The sequence below is a fragment of the Trichoplax adhaerens genome, genomic scaffold (assembly GCF_000150275.1).
Source record: "Trichoplax adhaerens TRIADscaffold_5 genomic scaffold, whole genome shotgun sequence".
Lineage (NCBI taxonomy): Eukaryota > Metazoa > Placozoa > Uniplacotomia > Trichoplacea > Trichoplacidae > Trichoplax > Trichoplax adhaerens.
The window spans coordinates 6,457,729-6,481,631 of NW_002060947.1; the positions used below are offsets into that span (position 1 = coordinate 6,457,729).

A 23,903-nucleotide genomic window follows, 5' to 3' on the forward strand; every position below is an offset into this window, starting at 1 on the left:
AAATAATGACTAGCACTAGAAATAGTTTATCAAACAAATTAGTGCTCGACGAGTTCGAGGTAAACTAAGTCAATGGTTTAATTGATCTACTTGCGATAGCATTGAGAATGCTTCCATTACAGTTTATGTCAATATATTACTTCAAGAAAGAATTGAAAATTTCAACTCGATTCTTGAACAAAATAAAAATCCATAACCCTTCGAATACTGGCCATACTAAAATTGATGGTATGATAGAAAGTGAGCTACCGTGATTAATTCTTATTTTTATCGCGTTGAAGCTTTAACTTGTATTTTACAAGAGATTTCAATAATCAAACTTTACTTATACAAGACTTACCTAATGATTGAAAAAGTAATAGAATAATAATCTATGTTAAGTTGTAAGAGAAATGATGGATGAATGATATCCTTGTTTTATTGGATTGGATAGTAATATTAATATCAATGGCTGGGTATCTTTTCTTTACTTGGATGACTTCTTAAAATAGTTTCAACTGCAAGGAACACCAATAATTTAAGCTTAATCATCAGGCAATATAAATATATTGGAGAATCTTTACTTATAATATCGATTCATCCGTCGTTTTAAAATATAAATATTCAAATTCGAGAACGCTTTAATATGATTAAGGAATATTATTAGGAGAAAAAAAAGTCAATTTACAATAAATTAACAATATTTACTTCGACTGCCTATCATATAGAGCTAATAAATTGTTTGAAAAGAACGCTTAATCAATATCTTAATTGATTCAAAACTATCTAAGAAGAAAATGTTCTTTCTAAATCAAGTAAATTATACATACATAGCTATCGATCGAGTGCATTGATCTTTTATTTCTCTCCTTCTTTGGGCTGCTTTTCAGCTCAATCGTTCTAGCGTTGACGTATTGTTCATGGGTAAGAGAACAGGCCCTCAGACAAGCTATTTATACAACCAATTGAACCGATTGGATAGTGGATTTAATAGCAAGCGTTATGGTCTTTATTGCATAGAAATTACCTATTACTCTGGGATGTATCTGTCAATGGATAGAAAATGGATAATTGCATACTCTATCTACAATCAAGCCAATAACGGCTACAATTGGGTATTAACTCATAATTGCCGATCTATTGTCCGGTCCTGCGCAATCCTTCCACAATAGTTAGTTAGAAATACTGTCGGTAAATTCATGTTAGCATGAAATATTTCATGACTGCCCATAACTGACTAAGGCAGAGTCAATAGAAGAAGCCTATCATGACATAAATAAACTCGGCAGGTTTGCAAAGAATGGACTTGTAAAATAATATACGAAGACGAGCCATTTAAACTTGCTTGATTCGTTGTCAATATCTCTTATACAAATAGAACTCATTAGTCTACGATGTTACTATAGCAACTGCAAGCAATGCCTGAGGATAGTGTTTTAGAATGGGCTGAGAAATTCGATTGCTCAATACATTATTCGGTCCTAGTCATAATTTTGATATAGACCTCGCTGTGGAACCCTATGACAATATATATTACTTTATGTATCTTAAATGATTTTATTTGTATCTGCATAACTATAAATAGAAGGACTACGGATAGAGTAGTTGTATTGGTCATGTATTGCCTATTTGGACATCAGAGCCAATTCGTCCATTACTGGACGGCAGCGTACACGGCATATACATACTTAAAGGTTATGCTATAGAAATTCAACATCGAAGAAAGATACGTAAACAGAGATAAAGCTTTGGGCTATGTCAGTTAATTGCTATTGAAATGCAGCATAACAGTAATTTTGTAATTAATTATTAGAGCAGAATCAGCCTCGATCCAATCCTGGTTTAAATGACGTCTTGCCCTGAGGATATCCATCTTAGCCAATGTTATGCCATGGAAATTCAGCATTGAAGTGAATATGCATCGACAGAGATAGTACTTCGAGCTGCGTTAGCTGATGTCCATCAAAGTGCTGCATAAAAATAATTATTAAAGCAGAATCAGCCTCGATCTAATCCTATTTTAAATGATGTTATGACCTGAGGATATTCATTAGCAGATTGAGCTGACTAGGGGCATTATGTGATAAAATATTTAAACATTGTTTTTAGCAATAGATCTCGCCATTAAACTGTTTTCGGATATATCTTTCATTAGGATAAGCCAATTGCATGTATCGCCCGATAGAATATTTAGATTTACACGATATTTTTAGTAACAAATCATTTTATTAAATTGTTCTTCGGAATCATTTATTGGAATGAACTAATTGGATGTGTAACTCGACAAAATATCCAAATGATAGTTTATAGCCATAGATCTTGTGATTTAAGTGTTTATCAGATACAAATTTCTTAGTGTAGGCTGATTGGTTGTAGTACTTATTAAAATATTTAGATTTTGACGAAATTTTTAGTTACCGACCTTGTAGATGCGTCGCTCGATAAAATATGAAGATTTGACGATATTTTTTTGTAATAGTTCTTGTTATTAAGCTATTTATCAGATACAGGTTATAGAATGAACTACTAAGATGTAGCTCTGTATAAAAATTCAGATTTAGACGCCACTTTTAGTAATATATCTCTTTATAAAACTATTCATCAGATAAACTGTTTATTAGAATGAGCTAATTCGATGAATTTATCTATGAAATATTCAGATTTAGATATTATTTTTAACATTGGGTCTTGTAATTAAGGCCATTTAAATATGTTAAAGAATGTTTCGTGTATACGTATTTCTATAGCTGCAATAATATAATTATAGCCAATAGAATTCAGGAAGAGTGTGCAGCAAGGCCATAGTTTGTGCATGTATTTAATAAAAACAAACAGGTCAAATAATTGAGGGCGGTGTAAAAGAAAACATTTGAGCTACATCATAAAAATTTAGCATTGATTTTGATGTGTACAAACTGGTGTATTACTATATTAAATAGGTATCACTTGATGCCGATTTTAGATCTTTCAAACATAAAAAATTAATAATTTTAGTTTAGCTTGACTTTAATCCTCTTTAAGAAATTTGCTTTTACTGAATAAATAGGTATACTAAATATAATACATCATTGCTGGCAATGATATAGAGTATTTCAAGTCAAAATAGAGGTAATGATAGCTACTTCATAAAGTTTAAGAGTATTTACCTTAGGTTACAGTAGTATCGCCATCAATTGACCCGTGGTATTTTATAGAAATCTTATTTATGCTATTGCTTACTAAGCACTTTTTAAATTTGTTGATTAATCTCTTCATTAACGTGCACAGCGTCGTATATTGAATTGGTGTTAAGAAAAGTCATATTCAAATTTTTTACTTCGCCAGAATTCAATTGATTCACAGAAGTTCGATACTAATATATAAGTCAATATACGATGACAAATTAACTATTTTAGTTCTATATAATTTAACTTAGTCAAAACCTATTTCATTTACTATAAAGTAATCATGTTTCTGTATGAACAACAGCAAACGTTTCTATCCTTGGAAAGGCTACTAGAAGTCAATAAACTGCACCATAGAATACTAGTGCTGACGGCAAGGACCATTGTACGTAAATGTTGATCTGTTATTCTGTTATATTCGATAAATTGACGATGAGTAAATTAGAGCAGTGCCAATTGTAATCGTACGAGCGTTTAATTCTATCATGTAACAGTATGAGCACCTTCTGAGTTGTTCGTTAGTCTAGGTTACAAGGCACGTAGATCAGTTACGGTACCGATATCTTGATTTAAGAACCCAATGGATTCTAGTCTTAACAAAATTAGAGAAAGAAAGACAATATCCCAGATATTACTGGAAGTATAAGCATCTTGTTTCCTACTTTACAAACGGAACTAATCAGTTGGTTCAACTTCATCTATTTTATGATATACGAGTATTTCCTAAGAAATATAGCATAATGGCATCAGGTTCCATGTCTAAATGAAATTGGTTGACTTCAGCATATCATACCTAGAAATTTTTCTTTATTATTTAGATACATAAATCTTGAATAAAGCATATGATGAAATTTATAAAACTTTTAAAGCAGTAGTTTACAGTGAGCAATTGTCTCCGTATCAGGAAAAAGTCTTCATGCAAGCTATTACATGCTAAGCCATATCGTAACACTGATTCTCTAAATCCTAAGCAACACAGTGAGGATATAAAATTATGAGATGTTTACATTAATGTTTACGTATACAAATAATACTTTAAATAGCAAATTTTGATAATACAGTAAAATAAGCAAGCACTAAGCATAGTACACTGATATTAACAATAATAGCGGCCAATTTTACGCTGTTCGCCATCACTGATCATTACCACGCATTTAAATATTTTTACCTAGAAGTTGGATACTTAAATTATTAAATTGGTAAGAATTTTAAGAGATGAGGAATACTTATTTTTCCTAATAGAAATTAAAATATAATGCTAAACTTCAATTTATGATACGTAATACGTATATCACGAATAGAAGAATTAAGCGATAGTCACGTTTATGAGTCAGCAACAGTTCTGCCATAACCTTAACTTCAGTCAGTAATTAAGGAAAAACACTATACAAATATTAAGATGATAATATAAACATTTCCAGCATCATTTCTTTCTTATAGTTAGTTTCCAGATTCTTAACGCAACAGCTAAATGGTGGAAAAGTTACTAGTTGATAATTTATTGCAGTTTTGGTCTTCTACGCGGCTTTGAAACTCGAAATCGCTCTTTGATCTTAGCCTTATTTTCATCCAGTTTGCCTTGAAGTATTCTTATTTCTGATAGCAATTGCGATGACGAATTTGTTTCTTGCACGCGGTCTCCAGAACCTGATAAATCCATCACTTTGATTTCGATTTTATTTTCTTTAAGCGCTTTCCGATGCCAATAATTATCAGAAAAATAATTAACCCTATCATTAGATAACTGCTTTAACTGACAATTGAGTTTATACATCTGTAATCGGATTAGCCAGTGTTCCCAAATTAGTTGACAATCATCTGCTGTAATGCGGATCACTGTTGCAGGCTGACCATCGTTGTAAACAATAACGATAGCTACTGAATCGACCTACACACAGAATTTGCTTAGTTAGTACATTTACTTAGGTATTTGTAAGACTCAAATTATTCACTTATTAAAATTTAGACGTTAATTATCCTACAATAAGATTACTAAAAATCTTACAAGTTGCTCATTATATTGGGCATTTGACAACCAATTTGTAACTATCGAGAGCGAATGAGCCATACTGTAGATACTAGCATGTATTCGAAAAGTATTTTAAGTTTACCTGAAAAGGGTAATTAAAGTCTTGGTTTATGGCACCTGCATATGCAACTGCTTGGTATGGATAATCATAACAATCGAAAATGGAAAGTTTAGGGTTCTTAGATGTTTTCCAATCGAAAACGCATGTTTCACCTCTATCAATAACATACAGTTGTAACCAGTGGAATAGAACTTAATATTAATTTCAATAGCTTTATTTATGTAGTAGTAATCATTAACACCAAGCAAGACGTGCTATTTTTATTATTTACGTTACCTAAATTGTGCTACAGCGTCCACCGTACCCGCATAACCTAGATTACTATGCCAAACACAACTTTCCAAGGCGTGGACTTGTGTGACTTCATCGAGTACATGAGATACACTATGCCAGTATTCTGTTGTCTTAAAATAGTCTATCAACTCTTTATCACTCAGGTAATCTCTGATTAACTAGATAGACAAATGAAAGAACTAAAATTAACACCATAGTCGTGTATGTACTAATTGTACTTGCTTAACTATTTAAACCCAAATTATGCAAACAGATCTATAACGATTGTAAATAATTTAGTTTTTAGTATTTTACTTCATGTAATGAGTGGCCACGTTTACGAATTAGATCAACGTATTTTCGAAGTTCATTTTTTCCTAATGACTGGACTAGCTTCTCTTGTTCAGGTGTTAATTCTGCAGGCAAGCCTTGTTCTCCCATCTCATTCTCCAAGACATCCAAACGCGTTGTTGTTAATAGGTGAGTTTGCTCAACAAGCTCTGCCCAATTACTACCTCCGTACTCCTTATCTTTCAACTTATCAAGCTTAGCAGTAGCCACCTTTTCTTCTTCGTCTACCGAGACATTAGTTGTTGTAGATGTCTTATGATACTCCAAATGACCTAATTGCAACTGTGCTTTCTGCTTCCATTTTTGTATTCGTATATAATCACCATACGACATGGAATTTTTTAAGATTGTTGTCACACTTGCTAGCTTATTCTCCTCATCGGTATACGTAACGTCTCCATTATGACTCTTTTGCTTTGGTAAGGTGATACAGATAGGACGGGTAAACTGTAAGGGATCATCAATATTACTCTGCTCAACTTTGCTATTAGGCTTGAAAGGATATTGAATCTTAGGGACTGTGCAATAGCGAATATTACATATCCATGATAGTATAATCTTTGGGCTAGAATAATTTTTGATCCGATGATACAGCTTACTTGTTGCAAGATTGTGAGATAATGTAAGTAACATCATGGCAAGGTGATGATTATTGTAGTATAATGGATGGACTTGATTGTAAATTATACCTAGCAGATGCTTTGCAAGCTACAGCTTTATTTCCGTGTCATCAATAGTTAACATGGAGGATATTTGATGTGGTTGAAGGACAGTTGGATTATGTGCATTAATTGCAATCAATTTTCTGCCGATCAGCGCGGGATAGAAATTGTCACGCATTCTTTAATGCCTAATTAATAATCCCTGTACTCTATATTTAGTATAGACTCAATAAGGCAAGAGACCGTAGTATGAGTAGTGCGAATTACAGTACTGTACTTACTATGCTGTACTATGCTATTGAGGTCATGGAGACTGCACCGTACAGCTAACCATCTAAATTAGTATTTTTGGTTCACTTAGCTGAAACTGGATTTGTCGTATTTACCTTTTTTTTTTTTAACTAGACATATTCTTAAGGGCATAATACACCAGTAGGACAGTTTCAGCTAAGTGTACCAAAAATATTAATTCAGTTCGATGGATCTACACTACTGTACAACGCTGTTCATAACTAGGCCTACTGCGTAGAGATAGTATTAGCAACTTTTACTTGTTTTTTTTTAATCGTTGGATATATACAGGAACATTTATTATTGGTTTCATTCTCATTTCATCATGTTACGAATTTTTTTCTGAGTACACTACTGTATTTGTACCATACTTTTATTATTTCACCTTAATTAACAGTACCAAAAATTACTGTACACGGTGTCTCATAAGTATTTCCCACTGTTTGAAATTATAATTTCAAGTCCTTCCTTATTAGACAAATTTGGTATCATTTGATTTGTATGACAGTAATTTTTGCCAGCAGAATACAGTACATACAGTACAGTCCGTATGGTATGAGCATGCGTAGATCGGTTTAAGGGCAAATCATTAAATTGGGGCAAAATTAGGGGCATTACCTTAAATGCAAAATTTAAAGAAGGGTATATCATTAATTTTCCCTATTATTTATTGTAGTGCACATATATTCCTTATTTCTTGATGACTCTATTATTAGTCTAAGACTCTACTTATCAAAGTATACAGAAACGTTATTGCTGTCGAAGACAGTGCAACCACAACGCTGGTATGATATAGGAACAGAGGCTTACAGAGTAACAATGTACATTTAATGACAATCTACGGTCAGAAAACTTTATTTGTTCTTCTGCTCTGTTCTATGAAGTTGTGCATTTAATTTATATTAATAATAGTAATCCTCTGTACCACAGATCCTATTAGTTAAAAATCTCTACAACTGAAAAGTACGGTAGAGAAAGGTCCTGAACTTTTTACAGTGACCTATTAATTTTGTGTGCTGGCTGATTAGCAGTTATACGCGTAGACTATATTTTCTAGTGTAAGATTGCTTCACATCTGATTTGCTAGCAGCATTATACCATGTAGGTTACGAGCAATGAGTAGAATAGGATATATATAAAAATTAATCGATCAATGGATTCAATTGCAGCTATTCACGTAGTCTTTAGTAGCCAACAGCATTGTCATGAATGTAGGCAGAGGTAAGAAAATAAATTTGCAATACAAGTATAGCCCATAAAAAGACATAGGTTATGGTCATGAAGTTCAGGATATAGAATAACGATACATTCGATACATTTCCGGAAAGCAATTATTCCGTTTGCGTTTTATTTATTAACATCTTAATTTAGATTCGATTGTAGAGCGTTAAACTAGTCCATTCGCATATCTGCTACTATGTACTAGAAGTGCACTGTTATAAATGAAGTTTTACCCATCAACAGCAGTCGTAGATATAAAAAGACTAAGGAGAGTAGAAATGAACAATAAAAAAGTCATCCGCACTCTGAAATCATTGTACTAATTATTACACTCACAATATTGTGATCTTTGCTACTACTGTATAACACGTGAAAAGGTCACAATGTTAGCCGAATTAAAGCCATAATATAAATTAGTCACTCATTCTGCGAATTTCTAGACGTAGCCTAATACAGCACGATAATTAATACATATACAGTATTTAGAGTATCTAAGAGTACCAAATGTATAAAAAACACGGTCTCATACACATTATTAATTAAGTCATAACCTAGGCTCCATTGTGCTACAATATTGACAACTCACTTTATCACCTAATTTTCGGAGTTTCTTTAATATAATGCGAATAAAGCAGTGAATATAATCGAAATTGTGAAAATTGATAATCCTGGCGGCAGTACCCATCAAAAGTGTCGTTCAGGCACTCTACAGCAATAGCTTTACATGAAGCATGCTGGACAGAAAGCAAAATAAATTGTAATAGGTTATGCTAGGCATTTATATAATGATAGGGATAACGACAACTTACTTCGTTTGCAAATAAAGTCATGACAAAGCTTCCAGGTTTGAAAATATTGATAACAGTTTCTATCATATGTCTGTAGGAACTCTATCGATCAATTACACCATTTTAGTTTCAATATGAAATGGGCATAAGAACTCAGCTGCTATCGAAAACTATGAAATAATGTTATTTCTTTTTAACAGTATGTGTATACATTGCAATTAATTCTAAAATTTTATAAAGTAAATTAAAATACAAGAATAAAGCATAATTACTCTAGTAATTACTACCTGTGGGTAATTAGTTTCAAAGCTGACGTATGAGCAACAATGTTGCGGAGTTACATGAATGGTAAAGTAGAAATTCTGAAACGAATACAGGAAGGCAAATTACAGATTTTACTTAATGAATCTTTTATTGCAATTTAAAGACGCTATGGTGGCAAAGGCTTGATAATAACTAAATTGCATATTTACATACGTTGACAACTCCATTTATTGAATAACCGCAAGGATCGAATAATTTTGCATCGATTGTTGCACCTGGCACTAAATCTGCAATTCCCATTTCCTGTTTCGTATATTAGGGTCACAGTTATGCTACGGCAGACTTTTTAACGTACATTTAGTAAATGTTAACAGCAATATTCTGGCTCAAGATTCATTACGTACCTTAGCAATTTCTTCACCGCTCTGCTCACCTATAGTAAATTTAGCCATTACAGACGGATCCAAGCTAGTCATTAGGATGTGAATATATGTTAAGGATGAGAAACTATTTTTCAAATTTTCTTCTTACAAACGTGACTAATAATTCTCAAAATAATCAGTCGCGACATATTTGCTGAGAATAAGTTAATTAAAAAAAGCAGTGTACAACTAGATATCTCTAAAGTTTGATCTGGAAATTCCATTCCTGTTTCAGATTCCAGGGTGTACAAGTACCTTCAATATAACAGAATAATTTATTATTTCTCGCCTGAAGGATCGATTGTAGCATAAAACGTAAAAATTTGGCAGCAAAGTATACTGCAATTACCAGGTATCGCCATTTAACCGTCCTAGTGCGTAAGCAGCTCCATCTTTACAAAGTAATAAAAGAACGCGGGATATTATATTAACAGTAACAAAGTAGCCTTATCTATGCTATTCTTTCGCCATTGACCATTAAAGATTAGCTGAATATGAGACAGAGTCAAGTTCAATGAAACTTACTTTCAAAAAAATTCTCGAGGGTGGTGACCTACACATTAAGTAAGATAGCTGCAATATTAGTTATGTACTAATACCAGCAATCAATATTTTGTCATGCATTTATGTTATTCAACTAATAGCTAAACGTTACACTTAAGAATTAAAAAAGCCGTGAAGATGAAATATTACGTAACCTCAGTATCGAAGCTATTGTGTGGTCCTTTCTGCAAATGAGGTTGTTGAAACTTGCGTCTAGAATAGAAAGCGTTCTACCAATTGACAGTTCATGCAGTCATATAGTAAAGCACATATCACCGTTAGTTAGAAAGCAAGCATGCTCTTAAAGGTGAAAGCAACAAGGACAGTTAAATATTAGTATTACATTAAAATATAGGCTTTATTACCTCTACAATATCAAAATTGCACTTCTCCTTAGCTAGCTTTAATAAAGGTGCGAGAGCATTAAGCAATGTTGTCACTCCACATGTTTTCAGAATAAAACGATTGGAAGATACGAACAAACTGCTTTCGCTGTAAGATATTTTAAATCAAGGAATGGTTAATTGAACTGTACATCAAATATACGTCATGTACGCAATGTACTCAATGATTTGAATTTGGGCATCCATATAATGGATTATAAGCAAACCTCAAAAGGTAAGCAGTAATATCATTACTGGAAACTTCGCTTAAGATAGAGCAGTTGGCATACGTCAAAAGTTCTGACCAGTCATCTCTGTAATAATAAATGGATTGTTTAGTGATATGCATTATAGGTGCACAGCAATTAACTCATAAAAGCAAGCTTTTGAAAATTTACTGCAGCATGAATTTTGTTACATCCACTATTATTGTTATATGTGTGTTTCTCTACATCTGTCATTACCGAGGGGAAATTATCTGCAAAGTACAGCAGTTTTGAACGTAACGTATACACTATAGAATAATTGTACATCTGAACAGAGTAACTAGCTTTACATGTTGCCAAACAAATCATATACAATTGTAAGGAATGAACGGCAGGAATCAATTAAGTCATTACGTATATATATAATGAAATGGCGCATGTCTCAGAACACAAATTAATATGTACAGACAAACATTAGTTTAATAACAATGTTTGCAAATTCATAAGAATTGAATCACTATGATGACATGATCGATTTCATTTAATTAAAAAGGGCAAGCGATGTTGCTATCTTACACCCTCACGTTCAAGTACGCCAACTTAGCAGAGCATAGTATCGACGTTATGTAACAGTACTGTAGGTATAGTAACGGCAGTACGTGTAAAATTTATAACTATAAATAATCAAGCATATACAGTAGTATGTATAATAGATAATACTGTAACAATAATAGCCATCTGCCGTAATCAAAACACGATGGAAAATGAAATGATATCATGGACTTTCTAATTTTAACAAAATAATATGCCGTATACCACTTTGCATACAGCCGCAGCTTCTCGTATCATCGCATAGCAGTACTTTTTATGTTCTTCGATCATCTTCCATGTCTGATGTTGATATTTCGCCCAAACATACTGGATATCAGTTTAGCTACAAAAGATGTACTGTACTATCAATGAATAAGTAATTCTATGTTGTATATGTATAAATATACGAGTATATAATTATTGTTATACTGTAATAAAAATTATTATTATCGCAATGATGGCACGATCTTTTAGTGAACTATCTTTATCGTCTAGTTTATGTATCAGATCCATTTGTTCAAAAGTTGTTGTATAATTAATTTGTAGAATCATTGTTAGAATTTAAGGATTGGTTTACTTACTACTATATACGTGTAGTACATAATATATAATGTATTTATTATGTGTGTATATATGTATATCTATATAGATACGCGTGTATCACAATGAATCAATTAATACATGATAGTAGAATATCATTGTCATCGACTCCTAGGTAACTACGCCTATTTCATTTTTAACTGGCAATATCTTGATTTACTTTGAAATTTCTCGTAAGTCATGTACTCGTCCATCCTGAGTCGATTGCGTACTGTCCGAAGAGGCAAACCAGATCTCCAATAATTTCTCGGTGCCTTCAAAAAATGCCTGTTGTGTGGACATGGTGATAGGTTACTGATTGGAATCGATCGATGTTAGACAATCTATATCTATACTGTAACTACTAGACCCAATGATGCAGCGATAAAGTAATGATTAGCAAATCATGCTATTTTGATTTCCTGTCAATTCTTTTCGAAAGTGCCAAAGTTAGCTGGTACTCTATACATGCGTAAGATTTGCATATCCAAAATGAACTATTGCGACAGTCGATCACGAATCAACAGGCATGGTGGACCAATGACTGTACAGTACAGTATGCTCCACTTGAGTACTGTACATTGATTCATCCAGTTTCCTTTCACTGCGCTGCAGTATACTGTACTTTATAACTGTATAGCAATACTGTTCAGTACTGCCATGCCAGTACAGTGCCGCGAACTGTGCTGCGCAGACGTGCTATACAGTGGACAGTACAGTACACAGAGTACAGTACAATATACTGTAGGAACCTGTAATACTGTACAGTACTGTACAGTACAGTACAGTACAGTACCGTACAGTACACAAGTTGGCATACTGTATTGTACTGTACTGTACGTACAGTACAGTATGTACTGTAAAAAAATAGCAATGCTGTTTAGTACTGCCAGTACAGTACAGTGCCGCGAACTGTGCTGCGCAGACGTACTACACAGCGGACGGTACAGTACTGTACACAGAGTACAGTACAATATACTGTAGGAACCTGTAATATGTACTGTACTGTACGTACTGTATCAAAATACCAATACTGGTTCAGTACTGCCAGGACAGTGCCGCGAACTGTGCTGCGCAGACGTACTGTACACTATACATTACAGTACATTGAGTACAGTACAATATACTGTAGGAAGCTGTAATATGGACTGTACTCTATACTGTACTGTACTGTACAGTAGTACAGTACTGTACACTAGTTGGTATATTGTACTGGACAGTACTGTACTGTACTGTACTTCATTCAAAGTTTTGACACACGACCGTACAGTACTGTACTTAGAGTCCGTACTGTTCTGTACAGTGCTTTCTTACAATTTACAGTACTGTATCTATTGACATGTACTGTACACTGTACAGTACAGTACTGTACGGTACAGCAGGACGTTGATGTTATCATGATAATCCATCTTCGGAGATATCTCCTTCTATGGCGTACAGTACAGTATACAGACAAATACAGTACAGTACCGCATCGTCCAAAGTACCGCTGAAAAATCTAAAGTGATCATTCCAAGTTCTACCCCTTTGGAACTTCATCAATCGTACAATTATAATAGGATTGTATGGAGTATGGAAGACTGCTGTACGGTACCGTGTCGGTTTTCGAAATCACTGGTACTCATTGAAGTAGCAATAACGATCTTAGATAACTGTTTCCAAGCTGAACTTAGTAACAGTTGATAAGATTCAAAGTAATATTTCTTACTTAATGTAGAAAAAGTCAGCCAATTTAAAATCGATCGTCTCCATACTAAAGTATTGCCATCATGAGGTGTTTGGTACAATATATTGACGAGATGAGGCCAAAGGTGTCTGTCAGCCCAGGTCTCCATCTGCTACGGTTGCCCGTCTATCTGTGACATGGACTCATCGTGTGCAAAATTGAACCCTAGTACAGTACAGTACGTACAGTACAGTATCAATAGTCCATCAGTGACGTCAGTCATGCTTTCAAATAGTTGCGGTTTTGAGCGGCATTTTTTCATTTCTGTACCGTACAGTACAGTACTATGTACTGTACCGGGTTGTTACAAAGACCCTTCTTTTGGGACACAATACAGTACAGTACACAGTACTATACAGGAATAGACTGTACGGTATCATACAGTACAGTGCAGGACTGAACCATGGAAAAGCTACAGTACAGTACAGTATCAGAAAACCGAACCCATCACCACACCGTATAGCAGCACAGTACAGTCTTTTTTTCTTTTAACTGTAACTCGTGGACAGTGCCGCGGTCCCGGCAGAAGTTTTACAGTCTACCGCCTACTATTTCTTCGTTTTTAACGCGGGCATCGACACGTATTACCCCCATGTACCCAAATTGTTGCCTTCCCTATCCGACAGTACAGTATACGAAATCCACATATCGTTTCCAAGTTCAGACAGTCGTCCGTTCGTGTTATGCTTAGACGTTCGGACTCCGGACCAAAAGTGTTTCCAACGTTTTGAAATTTTGAAACGATTAATTAGAAAACGATCCATTTTATTTCCTCAATCATTTCTCTTTATAGATTGGTGTTTTTAGCGTAAAAAATTGCGTCGGTTAATTTGTGGATACGATGGCAAATTTCGATATGAACTTCGTCAATCAAGTTTTTCCCACCAAACCTGATAAGGTCAAGGAAGAGGAAACTGCCAAAGTGGATGATTTATTGGAGGTAAAACGTAATAGGCGTGCGCTTTTTCAACGTGAAAGACGTAAAAGGAGGAGTTTAGATCAAGTGTTACTGGACAGAAAGAAGGACGCAGAAAGGAAAAGGGTTCGAAGATCAAAAAGAACAACGAATGAAATTGAACGAGATCGAAAACACGACGCCGAACGTAAGAAGCTAAGACGAGCTGCCAGAACACCGGAAGAAATTAGAACTGATCGTAAGAAAGATGCCGATAGAAAGCGACGTAAAAGGGCTGCTAGAACTCAAAATCAAATTGAGGAACAAAAGGAAGCAGATCGTCAGAGAAAACGACTCAAAAGAGCAAGTAGAACGCCGGAACAGATTCAGCTTGATCGAGAGAGAGATGCTAAAAGAAAGAGGATTAGCAGGGCTCTTAAAGCGGCGCAACGTCACGCTGACAAACAACGCCAGGAAGGGATTACCGATACCGCAGCAGCTACTGCCACTGCCAAGGTGGAGCAAATGCCAGCAACTGAACAATCTGAACCACACGATATAGCCAATAGCGTAAGTGCAGGTGATATGACCTTTCGAACAGAGTATGTTGAAGCTTACACTGATCAAGTTATGCCAGATTCTTCAGTCATCGATAGCATTGTTGAGATCTCCAATAACGGCGAAGATCATACCACAACTATGGAAACCGTAGCTGAAGGTGATATTGCCCAAGATAAAACAACCACTACAGAAGCAGCAGAAGTACCAAAAGGTCAATCCAAACGAAAAGCACCAAATCAAGCTGCAGCGAAGAAAGGCAACAAGAAATCAATCAAAACATGATAAATATATTTATATCTATTTAGTCCAGTGATACGTCCTTAATCGTAACTATTTCAATAATTAACTTGACCGTAATCCTATCCAGTTATCTCAAGTCATAGAGACGATACAGCAATAAGAAAGAGTGCTATTTTGCAGAATTATTACAATGGATTGGAGTTTTTTTAAGTTATTGCTAGAAAAATCATTGAGAATGCATCAATTTGGCCTCGATTCCAAAATTGGATACTTGTTGACTATACTTTACGCAATCATTACCCTTGACATGGTACCCTAGTGCCGCCGCTGTTGTTCAATGTCAGTATTGACGAAGAAAATGGCGTAATTATAATTATGATACGTTCATTCCAATCAACCAATTTTTTACAAATTGTAATTATTTCTACGCCACCTGCATCAACTCATCGTCAGATGATATAGAAGTACGTATGCTATTTGATGTGTTTATAAAATTGGTAAATGGTTCCTAACTTTATTGTACCTAAAGATATCGTGCAGTCAAGGTTCTGTTGCAGAACTTTCGCGTAATAATTGTAATTATAATTAGCTATAACCTTGTACTAATTTTTTTAAGAAACGGTCGATTGTGAAAAGTTTTAGTGACTTGAATAATCACATGATGTTAATAAATAAATTTATTTGTATATCCTGTTACAGTAAATGCTTTATGATCACAATGATTTTTAAAATTATCAAATAACGATGCAATCTCAGTAGAATCCTGCTTTGGATAGTGAATGTTTAGATTTAATACACTTTTTTTGTGCGATATAGTAAAGCAGACAATTTATTGATTTCTCTACGGTAATTCATCCAATTATTGTATTCTGTTATTTCGGTGAAACTGTTCACGGTATCGTGAATTATTAATATTATTGCTAAGAAATTCCTATTGGCAATGCTTCACTTGATTATTCACTAATTAATGAATTTAATGCTATGATATAATAGATGAAGTTAAATCTAGCTACTATGTAGACGAACGCGAGTATTATACTAATCTAGCTTCGGTAGACACTCGCATATACTGTAGTATTTCTAGCTTTTAACTTGTTATTATGCCTATCTTCACTGTAATGTGTGTAATAGTGTGTATGAAAATACATTCATGCAGTACACTCAGGATGCTTATGCCTATCTGATATTATCTCAGCTGAATTAGTCACTATCATATCATGAAGCTCTGCAAGATTTACATTTTCTCAATGGCAGCTGAAAATCCGGTTAAACCTTAATGTACTGTAACTATACGTCTAGCTTGAGCAAACGGTAAATTGATCCAAAATAGATTTTTCCTTTAGCACAAACTGGAGTTATCAGTTTCTAGTGTAGCAATATTATTTATGACAATGTTATTATTACAAATTTATATACCGAAGTCTCCGCTGTACTTTACAGATTTACTGGATAAGCTGGGTGGCTATTATTGCATGAGCAGTATGAATTGAAACGATGAATTGTAGGCTAAAATTCTATCAATCCCTATTGTATTTTTATAGCTTGCGCGGACAGTAAATCAATCTCATACAAGCGCTTTACTTTGACGGTTACTTTACGAAATACGATGATTATAATTATAACCTGGATCACGTATAGGCGTAATTAATTAATTATAGTCGTATAAGTATTCAAGTTTTTATTATCGCTGGGGTTATCAGTTAGACTGGTTCGTTATAATATGACTCCATTTTATTACTGAAGTCGACTGCACACCATGGATTTACTGAATAAGCTAGGTATTCTTGCATAAGCATGATTATATGCAATTATGAGCTAAAATTGTGCCCAGCTTTGCTGTAACTCGTGCGTTTTTAACCCTTATTACGGTTACTGTGAATGAATTCAATTTTTGGGGGAATTAGAATTATCAGTTTGCGATATACTCATTTGTTACAATACTATTATACGTACTTTATTTACTGAATTCTCCGTTATACTTTGCACAATGAATTTACTGAATAAGACAGTTTTAATCTGGCAACTGCTAGTTGTGATGCAACCATGAAAGTTAATTAATGAAGTTTGCGGTATACGATTCTATTGCATAGTAATAGTCGAAAGATACAGCACAGTACAATACGTGTACTTAGCTTTTGATGATGCTACAATTGCAAACTAGTAGTTTGCAATTGAAATCCCTGAGCTAGATCAACTCCACAATGCGACGGAGCTTCTAGCCGACGAAATATAGCAATATCAGTCATATTCCAAACCTGGATTAACGATTGATCAACTTCTAACGACTTTACATATTTTGGAAAGTACTGCCTTACACTATATATGCGTATTAAGTTAGCAATTCGATCTGAATGGGGTCAGAAAAATTTTAACTGTATCCGTTTTGCATAGGTTATCAAATAGCTCGTTGTAGTAATAACCTGAACCTCGTTGCACTGGTGTGGTGTGGGTAAAAAAGATAGAAACATAGAGGTAAAAGAAAGTGCCATAAAAACTTGTTTCTTTCTTTTAGCTGTGCTTCCTAGTCTAGTCTAGTTCAGACTGGTCCTTGCAGTCTTGACCAGTCTTTCTGATCATTTCGAAAAGTATGACTACCGCAGAGCACTTTAATTAAAGTACAGTACTGTACTTTAGAGCAGAGAAACACTGACAGTGACCTCAGCGTCTTGGTCTTATCCGCCTTTTAATTTTTGTCAGCGAAATGGTGTAGTCCGGTCCAGTTAGGGAATTTTAAGAATACCCAAAAGTCTCTGGTCCTGGAAGCATCTAGTTGGTCAAGACCCATCTAGCCATATACTGTAGTTAGAACTAAAGAGAATGGAACTTTTCTCTTCAACCTCTATAAGATTGTACGATATAGTATACTGTAGTGCACGGTGATCGGCGGGCCTCCAACTTTGTCAAGATATCATTTTGCAAAGTTGCTTAAATTCAAGAATTTGATATAAATTTGTTATTTTTGCGTATACCTGACTCCAAGAGCAAACAAACATTCAATCAAATTGAACTAACGGTGTTTAAATACGTACAAACGTCCCTGAAATGTTAAAATAAAAATTATACATAACGAATATAAACATGCAATAAAATGTTGTACTGATATACACTACACTAAGCTGTAGTTAGGGTAGACCATGGTACAGTGTACGTATAGCACTGTGCTATGCGTTGGACTACTAGAAGAAGGATCAATCATTCTTGGACGGACAGACCTTTTCGGCCTCATTTCGTCAAAATATTGTTTCAAACACTTCGTTATGATACTACTGTACACTACATTAGCGAGCAGGCGATCGATATTATAATGACTAAATTTTCTAAATTAAGTAAGAATATTATCCGTTTCTAAGTTCTGATTGGAAATAGTTATACAAGATCTTAGATGTTATTTAAGTTAGTACTGATTAGTCATTCATGTAGGAACGTTTTACTAATTTAGAAAACAGATGCGGAAAATTCTTACCAAGTAGCCATTTTTGTCGATATTTGCCGCCTAATTTAGTAAGAAAGGTCCGTCTGTCCGAGGGAGTGACATACTATGTGTGATATGTATGTCTGTCTCTAAAAAGGGTCTCTACTTGTAGATGGTCCGATCAGACTTTTTCTAGTGTATGTAGATCCAGATTTAGCCATTTTCAAATTTAGTGTTTCACACACCTCACTGAAACTGCTCTGCTGGTACTTTATGTCCACTTATGCCCCCTGCAAAAAACTCTTTACTTAGTATTGGCTTTTAAAATATTTTTCGCAGGGGACGCAAGTGGACACAATACAACAATAGTCTCAGTCATATCCTATAAAATATCCAAAAGTGCCGCTGAAACGGAAACGACTCCACCAGAATCAGCTCTAGTCTTACTATAAATATTATTGAAGTATTTGCTCGTGTAAATAGTCTACTTGGAATAGGCAGTTTATGGCAATAATCAGGAGACATCTACTGTAAGAAATTGGTCTTTTTTCACTCCAAGTAGGAAGATTATTCGTCTACGTCAAAATATTACATAGTAATACTACGCTCCATGTAATAATCGTAACGTTAAACCAGTGCTTAGAGAGTTGCTATAACAATAAACGGATATCTAATCCGTATACAATTTGCATTCTTCTCATACTAAAAGCTTAGTTATAAGCGCTTAGCATCATGATTGAAAGGTGAAGCATTGCGTCTATCAATCATCGATCTCACTTTTACCAGAAAAGTGCAATAATACCGGACATTAATTCAAAATTCTAAGAATTTAATACTCATTCTATTATCTAAGCGAATATATTGATGATGTAATTTATTTATTCATGATTGATAAGGGTAATCATATATTAACTGAAATCTTAACTAAAGTACATACGAGTCGCAAGTCTACAATTTAGTAATAATAAAAAATTTAGAACTGATAAATGCCATATGACATTAGTACTAAATAGTTCTCTGACTTAACCTTGAACAACAATGTAGCACTATTATAGACATTCCACATAATTTAATTTATCAATTTAATTTCTGTTATAAAAATTAATTATCGTAAAACATTGTTATTATTTATCGAATGATGTATTTCGATAGATCAATCTTTTCATCAGAGATGTTATCTTTTATCTAACTTCATCATAACATGATTTTCAATTGTAATTAGTTCCGTTCCACTGGTATTTGTATCTAATCAACATTTACTGTCTAGAGAGATTAATAACACGATATAGAAAAGATAATACTGCATTTTTTAAGGATGATTTCCAATTGTATTGAAATTAGTAATATCGTAAGTCAACAAACCTGTGATTTTCGATTACATAATGTTATTTATGATGATTATGTTCATTCTGTCTATCGTAAGTAAATAAACAAAATGAAATATTCAATAACAGCTTAAACCATGTTTTAAATCGTAGATAGATGAATATAAGAAATAAACCGTAGATTTACGATTTATCTAATGCTTAAATATTAATTCATATATCTCAACTAAATCACTCGAGAAAATTGAATCAACTTTATCAGGGCATTACTCTTACTCGACAGTTCTTATATCCAATACTGATGTCGATAATTTCCGATAATTTTTGCGGTGAAAATGCAAAGTTAGCAAAACTCCATTTATTAATATACTTTAAATTTGTGGGTATCAGGAGTTAACGTTCTTTCCATATAACACTATTTGTGAACAGTTCAATCATAAACAATGAAATGTGAATTAGTGAAAATGATCGTTAGATCGCTGGATCTTCTATTTAGCTGCACATATTTATTAAGATGGCCCAAGCATAAATTTGTTGGGATAAGAAATTCATAGTATTTATCCATTCAACTCTCAATAAGATATCGTATATATACATTATTATAAATAGAGATCTCAGAATTGCAAGCCCAATAATTACAACAACGTAAAATAAAATCGTCTGATATTGCTTGTAACCTGAAATAACCAGTAATTTCTAATATTGAACGAATTAAATACTTTACTATAAACTACTCATAGCGCATTTTGAATCATATTAAATCGTATTAGTGAGAAGAAACGGTAGGTAATTTGTTATCCAATCCACCATTATAAAAGCACTAATTGAGAATAAACTTTTGTATAAATATTGCTTCATTCTGATAGTTTGTGAAACAAGTTAATGTGTGCAGTAACATGGTATTTTTAGGGCGGGCGTTAGCGCAGATAAATTGAAACATCACGATAAACGACAATATTAGGTTGGTTGCATCTGACATAAATCTCTAAAATTTATTAATAGCTATCTGTAAAAGATTAGATGGAATCAGATCCAACGGTCCAACAGCTAATAAAACTAAGTTGAGGATGAGTTTGTATTAGATCTCAAAAATCTCTAATACCACATTCATAGCCATATGATAGTTAAGAAAACGTTATTGCTATTAATGAAACTAAAATCCAACTATTTAAGTTAACTTCTCATACAGTAACAGCAATTTTTTTAAACTAAATTATCAAGATTTTAATCATCATGACTGTAGTTAGATTAGGAGCTTTTGCTTATTTGCTATTCAATCTCATATTAATATATCCTACGTACTCAATACATAGGCAAGCAAGTTGTACGTAGGCATTCAGGGATTGATATTTCATAAAAGGAAGTGAAAACAGCAAAAAATATTTTAATAAAGCTTTCAAGCAGCGTATATTTACAACAAATAGGAAATAATTCAGGTTTTAAAGCATGGTGCTTCGTAAATCCTCCTTATTTATTATGCTATTAGACATTATAATGATCAGTAACGTAATAGCTTTGTGCTATATCTCGCTTATTAATAAGGTATCATAAAATTATTAGTGGAATAATAACTTAGAAACTAACATGCTAGTAAATCTAAAGATCTTAATTATTATAATCCTGCATCCCATACCGTACAAAATTTCATTAGTTTTAATATTGCAACTTTATAAATTTATCATTATCAAAGGAAATAATGTTCTATAGTATTCATTCTATCTATCGACTAGTTATTGTGAAAGTGATCCTGATTGATTAATTATTTACCAGTATTATACTGAATAAGAGTTTCTCTCACTTAAAGTTAAACTTTTATAACACTTTCTAAAATTTTTCTTAAGTGGTAAATGATATGGAGCCTAAGTTTGAAGATGTTGCAAGGGAATACCGTATTTCATTAACTTTTAGATATTTAACTATCAATTTCAGTAAGTAGGTCAAAACGATCACTTGTAATATTTACTATAGATAAAATGATACTTGGGTAACAGAATTAAATTTCATGATAGGATGTACTTGCTTAGGAAAAACTAATATAAGCGTCGTACGGTGCCTAATGCCAAAAGAAATATACCGTGCATCATGGCTTATATTTGCAAGTAATTGCTAACTATCATATGCAGAAGTAAGACTTATTTCATGACAATGATGATGACATCGAATTATTGTATCTATCGTTGTAATGTAATCTCTCTTCAAATAGAACTTTATTGAAATTGTATTACCGAACATATCAAGAATAAGGAAAAACGTTTTAATTGAATAACTTGCACATTTATTCGAAAATACTGTAGTACATTTACAAAGGTCGATTATGATTAGCCGGTAGTACTCTGCTAATAGTAGCCTAATTAACCAGATATTAATAAGTAAAACTGATTTAATTTATAAAGAATAAATGTAAGCTACAACCGCCTAGGTGTCTCTTATATGGAAACAAAAACAACATCTTGTATTTTCCTCATAAGGAATAATATACTATATCATATTTTTATTTATTTTTGGTAGCAAAATAGTTAATACTACATGACATACATTAACAGTTGATCAATAGTTCATGAAGATAGGATAAGAAAGAAACGGTATTCATGCTGATTGAAACAGGACGATTTACTTTAATGTCAATACTATTTTCGAAGAATTAAATTCTATTGAAGAAACGCAGATATCTACTTTATATCTTTATTCTATGATATAGATTGTCAATATTGATATAAAAGACGATGATATATGAAAATGCACACCAGTTTTAATATTTACTGAGAACTGTTATTCCAGCTGTTATAAATTTCATGCTGTTTATAGAGTCAAAATAATGACTAAGATAGAAGATGATAACGACGTTAATCTGTGAAACGGAAGCTTGTAAACGAAGCTAAAAGTATATTAAGAAATAAATGTGATAACGGTATAAAGTATTGCCCATATTGATGGAATGATAAAGATAGTAGAAATAGTTATGGATTCAATAGAAATGCTGAAAATATTACAAATGCGCATAGGGCTAATATGCGAGAAAAGAAAAGAGATAACCTGAATAAATAATGTATATATTTTTGGAATGATACTCATCAAACCTCTGCAATGAATCATGAATGCGATGCTGTGACGAATTTAGAATTTGATTAAATTTCTAGCTTAAAAACCATAAACGTTTTATACAATAGCTTGAATTCAAATTGATATCAAACTGGCATTGAATTCTCGTAACCTTTGTTTATTTCTGAGATTATTCACAACAGAACGAAAGTGATATTAGAATGATTTATAGTTCTTTCGAGACAATAATTCATCATATAAGTAGATGTTTTTTTCCGACATGAATTAGATTAGTAAATTTAGCATAAGCATACGTCATTACTTATGATGATTTTTATAAGAATTTATTAAGGAGAATTGAATCATTCATTCTTAGCTTGATTAAGTAAACTAAAGTTGAATCTATCCTGCTCGCTGACTAAAATAGCATCAATAAAATTATGCTGCATGCTACGCTAAGTATAGTATTTAAAAGTTCAATGAGGCAGCTCTTATTTTGAAGAGATATAATAGAATACATAAAATTAAAAACAGGTTTATTCAATGATGTCAATCATTATCACCAAGAATGTATTATACTGGTTGAAGAATGCAGAGAAGAATAGAGATCTAACCAAGATTTTGTTGATTTTGGTTGATGGATAATGGATTAATCCTTAATATAGGCGAGGTATAGGCGTCTATTCTGACGTGTTTACTCATCATATATTGATCAAAATTATTATTTTTTATAGATATTTTCAACACACCATTTCAATGATGTGATTTAAATCTATTATTTTCACCATTTATAGATCCGACTACAAATTTTTCGATATTATTCATTAACCTCACAAAGTGATAAAATTAACAGCTGCATTATTATATCTTTGCAAAATTTTAACCTCTAAGCCTTGTC

General features: G+C 33.2%; 3 protein-coding genes across 3 annotated transcripts; 1 reads left to right on the forward strand and 2 right to left on the reverse strand.

Annotated features, from left to right (window-relative positions):
• Positions 1-4,641: 4,641 nt before the first annotated feature.
• On the reverse strand, positions 4,642-6,490 carry TRIADDRAFT_56767 (uncharacterized protein; the record flags this gene model as incomplete). The annotated part of the gene is made up of 4 exons (XM_002112998.1): positions 4,642-5,031; positions 5,255-5,387; positions 5,510-5,685; positions 5,822-6,490. The coding sequence occupies 4 exons, from the start codon at positions 6,488-6,490 to the stop codon at positions 4,642-4,644; spliced, it is 1,368 nt and encodes a 455-aa protein (XP_002113034.1).
• A 1,958-nt stretch (positions 6,491-8,448) lies between these two features.
• On the reverse strand, positions 8,449-12,110 carry TRIADDRAFT_56768 (uncharacterized protein; the record flags this gene model as incomplete). Its single annotated transcript, XM_002112999.1, has 11 exons — positions 8,449-8,478; positions 8,841-8,921; positions 9,107-9,181; positions 9,297-9,386; positions 9,488-9,551; positions 9,855-9,897; positions 10,031-10,058; positions 10,204-10,278; positions 10,414-10,540; positions 10,659-10,745; positions 11,989-12,110. The coding sequence occupies 11 exons, from the start codon at positions 12,108-12,110 to the stop codon at positions 8,449-8,451; spliced, it is 822 nt and encodes a 273-aa protein (XP_002113035.1).
• A 2,264-nt stretch (positions 12,111-14,374) lies between these two features.
• Positions 14,375-15,271, forward strand: TRIADDRAFT_56769 (uncharacterized protein; the record flags this gene model as incomplete). The annotated part of the gene is made up of 1 exon (XM_002112556.1): positions 14,375-15,271. The coding sequence occupies one exon, from the start codon at positions 14,375-14,377 to the stop codon at positions 15,269-15,271; it is 897 nt and encodes a 298-aa protein (XP_002112592.1).
• Between the last annotated feature and the right edge of the window lie 8,632 nt (positions 15,272-23,903).